This window comes from Littorina saxatilis, linkage group LG2 (genome assembly GCF_037325665.1).
Source record: "Littorina saxatilis isolate snail1 linkage group LG2, US_GU_Lsax_2.0, whole genome shotgun sequence".
Taxonomy (NCBI): Eukaryota; Metazoa; Mollusca; class Gastropoda; order Littorinimorpha; family Littorinidae; genus Littorina; species Littorina saxatilis.
The window spans coordinates 405001-415000 of NC_090246.1; the positions used below are offsets into that span (position 1 = coordinate 405001).

A 10000-nucleotide genomic window follows, 5' to 3' on the forward strand; every position below is an offset into this window, starting at 1 on the left:
GAGCCGGAGGGAAGGTATATTATAACAGTGCATAGTGATGAAACTTGTTGCATGCACTGATGTGCTTAAATCAGAAAACAAAAATAGTCCCTTTTGACATTTCTATTCAGTAACAATATGCTGCTTCTTTGATTACTTTGCATTACCCCATGACTGTCACAACACGTCTCGTGTAGTCATGATGCCACCATCTCACGAATAGTACGTGCGTGTTTTATTTTCATTTTTATTTTCAGTACTTTATTGTCCCATCGCTGGGAAATTCGGGTCGCTTCCTCCCAGTGGAAAGCTAATTGCAACGGAGTCGCGCTACCCAGGTGTCTGCGTGTTTAGGTGTATTCAGCCACCTGCAATTATGGTAGAATGACCAAGGTCTTTTACGTGCCATTGTGGTGACACGGGGGTGGGACATGGCTTACGTCTGTGGGTCTGCACATAATGTTGACCCGTGTCCGTCCCGGCCCGAATTCGAACCTGCGACCTTTCGATCACAAGTCCAGTGCTCTACCAACTGAGCTACCGGTCCCCTAACGTAAGAGACGCTGAGTAATGCATGCGAGTATACATATGATACATTTATTGGAATGATACATTCTGATATTATACATTCTGCTTTACGTTAAATCCGTAGACCTGTTCAGAAAACTTGGTTATAACATGAATGTCAGATCAGATGTGATGAAGGTGGAGTTATTCATTCAACAGGAGTGGTCATTTTCCGCCACGAAAGAGCGCTTGAAATGCAGTGACTTTTCGGGCTTGGCAGGATAGTGTTCATTCGGAACACCCCATGTGCGAGGTTACCTAAGACTTTAAAATTGGCAATCTAGTGGCTGCTCCGCCTGGCGTCTGGCCTTATGGGGTTAGTGCTAGGACTGGTTGGTCCGGTGTCAGAATAATGTGACTGGGTGAGACATGAAGCCTGTGCTGCGACTTCTGTCTTGTGTGTGGCGCACGCTATATGTCAAAGCAGCACCGCCCTGATATGGCCCTTCGTGGTCGGCTGGGCGTTAAGCAAACAAACAAACAAACAAACAAACAAACAAACTGTGCGAGGTTCGAAAATAACTGTATCAAGTGTGTATGGGTTGTGGAAGAGCTGGTTTCCCTTGCTTCCACACAAACACTACAAACGTGTAGATTTCCTCGGTGTTTCTAAGGAAAATCAAAGGAAAACAACTCTTCCGCAATCCATTGATACCCGACAGATCTCCGGTATTTGTCTATTTTGTAATTTACCTTTTCCTTGATGCTTTCCACGTCATCGAATGAAATCCAAAGGTTCCCATCGAAGTAGTAGGGCACGCCAGCTCGTGCGTCCCGTTCCACTGTGCCTGTGCCTTTGAATATCTTGTTGCACACCTGCGCATGTTAAATATCCCACTTTAACAACTCTGTTCGAGACAAAATGGACACCTTCAATAGTCAATCAATCAATCAAAATGAAGCTTATATAGCGCGTATTCCGTGGGTACAGTTCTAAGCGCTTGTCAAAGAGTTGTCAACATAGGACTAACAAAGAAACTAACATCTTCAGACGGACACGCACCCTATCACACACTAGCAAACCCTGGTAAACATAGAACAAACAACTGTTTAACAACGATGTACACATCAATAGCTAGGTCCAAACAAAATAATATTAAGCACAAAGAAAACACCTCTCACAGAGCACAGCACAAGAATGTCTTTTGGGGCACAACACATCACGTCGAGCATGAAAGTCGCAGCCAGCTACGGGAAGAACTGAGTCTTCAACCTACTCTTGAACGCGTCAAGAGAGGGGCTCTGACGAAGCTCAAGCGGCAGGGAGTTCCAGACGGACGGGCCCGCGGAGGGGAATGCACGCTGACCAGCAGATGCGAGTTTCGAGCGAGGGATGTGGAGGCGGAGAGGGTCAGCAGCAGAACGAAGGGGACGGTCGGAGGGCTGGGTGTACAGGTCCAGGGAAGATTGAAGGTACTCGGGAGCAGAGTCGTTGAGACACTTGTAGACCAGAGTGGACAGTTTGTAGGAGATTCGGGTGTTGACAGGGAGCCAGTGCAAGGAGCGAAGTAGGGGGGTGATGTGGTCTCGCTTCGTCTTCCTCAACGTCAGCCTGGCAGCGGCGTTCTGGACTCGTTGTAGGCCATGAATGGATGAGGCGGGGAGGCCGGCCAGAAGGGAGTTGCAGTAGTCCAGACGACTGAAGATGAGGGAGACAACCAGCTTGACACAGGCGTCGTGGGTGAGGTAGCGACGGATGGAGGCGATGCGTCGTAGGTGGAAAAAGCAGGTCTTGATGATGAAGGAGATGTGTGTCTGCATGGAGAGAGTGGAGTCGAGAAAGACGCCAAGGCTCTTGACAGCAGGGGAGAATGGAACAGTCGCGTCATCCAGCTGGAGGTCGGTCACAGTGAGGGAAGCAATCTTCTGTCGTGTTCCAACGAGAAGGGCCTCCGTCTTCTCACTGTTCAGCTTCAACTTGTTCTCAGTCATCCAGTTCTTGATGTCAGTGAAACAACTGGAGATGGATCCAAGGAGATCGTCAACGTCCTCCGGCTTGGCGCTGTTCTGGAGCTGCGTGTCATCGGCAAAGGAGTTGTAGTTCAGGCCGTGGCGTTCGATGACCAGGGAGAGGGGTTGGGTGTACAGGATGAAAAGGACAGGGCCGAGGACAGATCCTTGTGGGACGCCGAAGCGGACAGGGACAGGCTGAGAAGAGAACGAATCAGTGGTGACAGTCTGAGAGCGGTTCTGGAGGTAGTTCCGGAACCAAGAGAGGGCGGTGTCGTGAATGCCGAACGTGGAACTGAGGCGATCGACGAGTAGCTGGTGGTCGATCGTGTCGAAGGCCGCGGAAAGGTCCAGCAGCACAAGGGCAGAGACGAGACCGCTATCTGTTGCGTTCAGGAGGTCCGTGGTGATTCGCAGGAGCGCCGTCTCGGTGCTGTGGTGAGGGCGGTACGCTGACTGATACACTGGCATCAGCGAGTTCCGAGACAGGTGGGCGCTCAACTGCTCCAGGATGATACGCTCCAGAAGCTTGGAGAGGAAGGGCAGGTTGGACACAGGACGGTAGTTCTTCAACTCGTTGACGTCAAGGCCGGGTTTCTTGATGAGTGGGCGGACAACGGCAGACTTGAATAAACGCATACACAAAATCGCTGATACGCGAGGAGAACACAAAACCGACGAAATTGGAGTTGAACAGTGTCAGTCACACGAAATTGAAGGTTGAGTTCAAGAAATGAAACGGCAGTCGTTTTGGATGACGGCTACTCTGTTCATTTTCACAACACTGTATTTCGCTATTTTGTTCATTGCTGTTTAAAGTGAAGCCACTATAGCTATTATAGAAAACACATTTATTGGTCAATATAGTACTCTTTTAACATATCGAATGGTCATACATTCTGTATTCCCAGTCATTAAAACAATTCCTTGAACTGAAAAGAAAGGAAAGACATAGTTAACTTGCAAAAGTAGTCGTGCCAAGCTCAATAGAAGTCTGTGTCAACTCATTACCTCATAGTACGCCCAAAATCCAGCTTGTCGCGTCAAAGGTCCAGCAGCCCCCAGTGACGCGCTATCCCCGACCTCATGACGACTTGGTGACGTCAGAGTGTAGGAATGGCCGTAAGTTGGCAATCCCACCATCACCTTGTGTTTGGATGCTCCTCGTTGGACGTATTCCTTGGCTGTCCATTCCTGTGCATAAAGAAAATGGGAAATGAGAGTTGGTAGTTGGAAGTACTCTTTTGCGATCCATTCCTGTGGAGAAGGTGAATGGGAAATGAGAGTTGGTCGTTGGGCGTATTCCTTCGCGATCCATTCCTGTGGAGAAGGTGAATGGGAAATAAGAGTTGGTCGTTGGGCGTATTCCTTGGCTGTCCATTCCTGTGGAGACAGAGAATGGGAAATGAGAGTTGGTCGTTGGGCGTATTCCTTGGCTATCCATTCCTGTGGAGACAGAGAATGGGAAATGAGAGTTGGTCGTTGGGCGTATTCCTTGGCTGTCCATTCCTGTGGAGACAGAGAATGGGAAATGAGAGCTGGTAGTTGGAAGTACTCTTTTGCGATCCATTCCTGTGGAGAAGGTGAATGGGAAATGAGAGTTGGTCGTTGGGCGTATTCCTTGGCTGTCCATTCCTGTGGAGACAGAGAATGGGAAATGAGAGCTGGCAGTATAATGCAGACATGTTGATTTTCAAGAAAGCCACTCCTCTAACAAGATTTACAGGACCGACTGTAAAAGAATCTGATATTTAAGAAACCTTCTAGCTTTTACTTTGATACACCTTCACTGTAAATAGCTTTTGAAGTGCAGACTGAAAGTATAGATTATGATCGATGTTGAATCGCTTGACAACCCCCCCCCCTCCCCCCGGGCTCTGGAGATATTAAACAAGAACAAAGAAAGAAAGACACATACCATGTTGAGAGTACTGCCGGACCACGCCTCGTACTGAGTGGCGAGCAGCGGACTGTTGTGTCCAGTCTTGCCCTCCCACGCCCCGTGATAGTCGTAGGTCATCAGGTTCCACAGGTCCAGATACCTGGACATCATGTGGCTAGAGTTACTATCCCGACTCTGACCACCATAACCATGCTCGCCAAAGACTGAGCATCATCAGCAAAGCTTTCGAAGGTAAGTTTATTTTTTGTGCCATAAGTATTTGGCTGTCTGTCCACTTTTAAATATCATTGGGTCGACGTACTTGTGAATACTTTGTTTTGTCATAAATTAAACGGTCCAGTAACTTACCATTATTGTTGTTTTGGGTTACTGCTATGCCATGCTATTATCGTAAACGGGTTTGCTAAAGCGTCCAAAAGTAACATGGCACCATTATGTTTGGTTACATTGCAAAACAAGAGTATCTTCTACCTGTCGAGGGATGGGATGTTGTATCCAATATCCATGCTAGAGCGGGCAGCAGGTACTGCAGCGGACAAGATGAGCCTCTTGTTCCCTGACGTATCGGATTCGAACGCTTGCTTCAGCTCCTGTTCACAGACACAAAATCAGAGAAGGGGGAATTAATTAGGTAACGGCAGAGAAACAAGCGATGAAGGTTACTTTGATTCAGATTCAGACCTCCACCTACCCCACCCGCATCACCGGCCTAGCCTGATCAACATCCCCACGCTAAAAGGTGGCACAATGATCCAGCCCTCATCCCTGTCCTCACCAACCTACCTCCACCAGCACGCACATACACTCGGCCTGACCAGTTGCCCTACCTTACAAAGCAGCACAAAGTTGTCCTTGTCTTTGGCAGATCCGCCACGCTTCCCCGGATACTCCCAGTCCAGATCCAATCCGTCAAAGCCGTGCTGACGTAAGAAAGCGACTGAGCTTGTGACGAAACGAGTACGCGTCACCGGGTCTCCCGCCATCAGAGAAAACTTGGTGGATCCAAACCCCCATCCTCCCACCGCCAGGAGGGTTTTCAGGTCGGGGTTTTGAGTTTTCAGGCCGTTAAATTCTGCGTACCTGTCAGTAAGAATGAAATGCCATTGGAATTTAGGGACCGTGATTTTGATGAGGAAGAATATTCTAGTTTCAACAAGTATAGCTTATTTACCTGTGGTCCACTAATATCACTGTCTGTTAGGACCATTCACCTATTCATGATTTATGAATAGCACATATGAAATTGAGTTTAAAGTGTAAATGCCAGTTTAATTTTCGAATCTGAAGCAGCCGTGGACACGTAGGAGTTCTATTCAGCAATATTAATTTATGAAGAAATTCGTTGCAGTCAGCGTGGGTTCGATCCACGAGTACGACGTGATGCGCAGTTCCCAGCAAAAGCTTCGCGCAGACTCTTTTTATGAAACTCCCCAAGGACAATAATGATACATTATACCACAGAGAAAACAGACACAACAAAAATACCAACCAGGCCGCCCTTCGCCCTAGATTGAAGATGGTAAAAGGTAGGGGGGAGGGGGAAGGGGGTACACTGCATACAGTTTAAATACTCACCTGGACCAGTCAGCATCCCCTTCCTGTGGCCTGATGTGACCTTGACCGTCAAAGACAGCAAAGGCGTAGATAAGATGCGTGCACAGAGCAGGGTCCACGTTAGCCACAGTGTAAGTACCGGGTGACGGTCGGTACTTTGACCAGCTGGTGAAATAGCACACTCTCTTATGTTCCGCAGACAGCACACCTTTTTGAAAATAACAATGATGAAAAGATCTGTAATAAATAAACAGATCACAGAGTGCACTGAGACTGCTCCAAGCCAAACACAGTGTAGCTAGAAGGGCTGGAAGGGGAGGGGGGGCGGTTTTTAGACTAGCTGGTGAAATAGCACACTCTCTTGTGTTTTGCAGATGTCAGGCTTGATTAAAAAGTAAGAGAAAATTGTGATAAAACAGAAACTGAAACAGTTCTTTTCAAAATGATCAGTGTTGGATGATATATGATAACTGAAATCAAATGTGTTGCCTACAGTGTCCAAAACATTACAGGATTAGGTTAAGAACCCTTTTGACTACCGGAAGAATACGGTAAGACAATTCAATTGAAAAAATCATTTCATACCAGGCAAAACAATGACACCAAAACAGTGAAAATGGTTTCCAGGGGAGGCAGTCCTTTTTGTGTAATCCAAAGGGCAATATGCAGCGGTTGTTTTCCTTTACAGAGTATTCATTTTTTCATCATAGCAAGAAAAAAACGTGTCAGTGGCGTATTGTGGTAGGCCTAGTAAATGGGTCAAAATGATCAGCGTTAGATGAAACGTGATAACTGAAATCAAATGTGTAGCCTGCAGTGTCCAAGCGATAATTAGATGAACCAACTTAACACTTTCTACCCCACCTATGTTGACCAAGTTTTTTTTAGCCGAGACCAGCTGTGCTGCAGCAGGTCACTCAGAATTGTAGTAACTGTGTAGAAACTGTGTATCAACACGCTGGAATGCAGGCGTTAGATCGACGTTACAGAAAGCGACTGAAGTGACTGTGTGTACGGATATATCCGTATTAAGTCAGATAGAGCCATATATTAGTGGGTACGGATATATCCATACCTGGGAGACAATGAGTTAAGCAAACCATGACTAATTAATGTTCTGTATTTGGAGAAATGTTCAACATGTCTTTCTGTAGGCACACATAACCAGGCAGTAATATTTATTGACAGGCTAAGTCTAATGCCAAAGCCTTCGGAATTGTTTCTTCTGGAACAAAACAGTCGCACGATCTCCCGAAGTAAGCATAGATTGATCATGCGATGATGTAGAATTTGTATATATATTCCCTTTCTTTTGTGAGTAGGGAATCAACAAAAAAATTCGCAACTAGAAAGCCCTTTAACAGGCAAACGTTGAGATTAAACGGTTGCATTTCGTTTTTGAAACAACTTGCGTTGGATTAGAACAAAATAAATTTGTCTCTAAATCTCAGAATGAATGCAATACCTATAAAGCTTCAGTGTTTGAAACAAAACGTGTTTTTGTTGTTGTACGTTGTTTGTGTGTGTGTTGTTGGGTTTGTTTGTTGTTTGCGTTAACTCCACGCTTGAAATCTGTGTTCTCCCAGTTGCCATAACGCAAACGAACACGCTAGCGAACACAGTCTTCTCTTTTCATCAGGTACAAAATACAAGTAGCTAAACACTCACCAATACTCGCGCAGAACAAAAGAGCTGAAAGCAGCAGCCATGTTTCTCTCTCCATCTAAACAGAATAGCGGAAAGAAGGTATGTAGACATTACACATCAACTCGCAAAGACGTCAGCATTCAAACATTATCCTCTAAAAAATTTTTTTTAAAAAGCCTCACTCAGACAAGCGACCGCTCGATCATTTTGACACATATATGTATGAATGTGTTATTCAGATGCGTACGCATTTACCAGTAGGTAAAAAATTCATTATAAAATACAAGAAGTGTACAATAAAACTATAGATCGGCCCTTCTCACAGGTGAGATTTTAAAGGCACCTCTTTCCTGTGTACACGATAATATTCACACCCACACATCTGTTCAGGCTTTCACGTAGAATAAAGGCACCCATTCACGCCGACACATCCAGAATTCAAGTGTGGTTTTAGCCTATCATCTTGTGAGTGGCAGCATTTAGTGGACATTGTGTGCTGAATTCATTTACAATTTAGCAGTGTGAATGTCCCTTGCAAATTAATCCAACAACAAAAATGCCAACTTTGTATTGGAAGTAGTCAGTCTGTTGATTTCTGGCATGTGTTTTAAGTTGAATGAATCTCTTCTCCCTGTGTGAAAACCTGAGCAGATCTGCAGTGTTCAGCATGATCGCTTTACGCTAGTTTCTGGGGGGCCAAGCACATCATTGTAGGGCTTTTAATGAATAGCATGCATCCGTCCACTCACAATATATTTTCTTTCATCCTTCAACATTTACCACTCCAAAAAGTCTATAGTATTGAAATCCATGAAACAAATGAAAGGCATCTACGGATGTATAGATACATAATTGACCACACTCATTTGGTATACATTCTGACAATTCATTATACATCTTTCTGAAGTAAGTGAAAACTATAAGGCGTGCCTATATTCACAACATTAGGACAAAACAGACATACATAAACAACATAACACTCACCTAGAAGTTATAACGGCACATACAACGCGCCGATTACAGTACTGATAGAGAGACACAGAGAGAGGGGAGAGAGAGAGAGAGAGAGAGAGAGAGAGAGAGAGAGAGAGAGAGAGAGAGAGAGAGAGAGAGAGAGAGAGAGAGAACGAAAGAGAGAGAGAGAGAGAGAGAGAGAGAGAGAGAGAGAGAGAGAGAGAGGTGGGAGCAGGGGGGTAATGATGGTGGAGGTAACATTTACAATTTTTTAATTAATTTTGTTTTTATTGAATGTTTGTTTTGGAACTTTTTAATCAAAAATAGATATTTCTGATCTGCAGTTGCTTTACGCTAGACGGAATGGAAACTTACTTTTAAGTGGGTTTGGCACAATGATACAAACAACTTATCCCATCAACAAATTGCTCGCACAGTATTCAAATCGGTCAACAAAAGTAAGGAAGAATGTACCTGCGCCTAAAGGTATTCCACACGTGAGGTGTATATCTAAACTATTCACAACTTTTAACACTTCTCCCTCGCTTTATGCAAAGCAGTATCATCCGTCCTTGTCGCTCTGTCGCGAATCGTCCATCTTCTTCAAAGCGAAAACAAAATGTCGCCCGTATAAACTGCACCTTTCCGTCAGCGTAACAAGTTAAAAGGCACTAAGTGTGTAGCATGTCTTCACAATCTATACCTGTTGAACCTTGATTCCTTATAACTATTTTATCTTGATATAAGTCTGTTTTCCCGTGTACACGTTTTTTCTTCTTCAGGGTTTGCAAAACAAGGAGAAAAAAAATCATTTAAAAAAATTAACTCGATTACACTTGGCACAATATTTATCTTCGTTGTATATATTTTAAATTAACTTTACAAATAAATTGAAATCAAATTAAACTCACCTTATTTCGTAGAATCAACCACACCGTTAAAAAAAAATCTGATGTAGCAAACGTTTTGCAGGTAAAAAAAAAAAATATCTTTTTCAATATACACTCTGCTTCTTTTTAGACTTCTCGTTTGGTGCAAGTAAACACGTGTGCGAGGTAGACTTGTCGGATTCTGTGCGATGTCCTTAATTTATAGGTTGAACACCGATGCATGTCGGGGCGGGGCTTGTGACGTCACGACCGGAAAGATGACAACTCAGTGTCGTCAGCGCCGTCACTGATCCGTAATGACAATGTGACCTTTAGCCTTTGACCTCGCAGCGCGGTGTCAAAGTGAATCATTGAATTTGTTCGGAAACGGATTATACACACAAACCTGACCAACTCTCTACTCATCTTCTCCCGGATTTTTGCTGTGGTTTGCGTTCCCACTCCTTTAACGTACTCACCCCCCCCCCCACCCACCCACCCACCCCCTCCCCTTTCTCTCCAAACACTCCGTCCACGCCCCCATCTCCCCCCCACCCCCCTTCCCCTTCTCCCCACA

The 10000-nt window shown here is 45.0% G+C and overlaps 1 protein-coding gene across 1 annotated transcript in view; it reads right to left on the minus strand.

Annotated features, from left to right (window-relative positions):
• The window catches only part of LOC138957343 (chitinase-3-like protein 1), a 14832-nt gene extending 5046 nt beyond the window's left edge, over positions 1–9786 (minus strand). Inside the window, exons 1-8 of the mRNA XM_070328472.1 lie at positions 9466–9786; positions 7622–7676; positions 5975–6161; positions 5227–5479; positions 4871–4989; positions 4415–4538; positions 3508–3690; positions 1240–1362 (exon numbers count right to left, since the gene is read on the minus strand). Of these exons, the coding sequence (XP_070184573.1) occupies positions 1240–1362; positions 3508–3690; positions 4415–4538; positions 4871–4989; positions 5227–5479; positions 5975–6161; positions 7622–7676 (1044 nt within the window). The 5' untranslated portion in view covers positions 9466–9786. The remainder of the gene's footprint in view (positions 1–1239; positions 1363–3507; positions 3691–4414; positions 4539–4870; positions 4990–5226; positions 5480–5974; positions 6162–7621; positions 7677–9465) is intronic.
• Between the last annotated feature and the right edge of the window lie 214 nt (positions 9787–10000).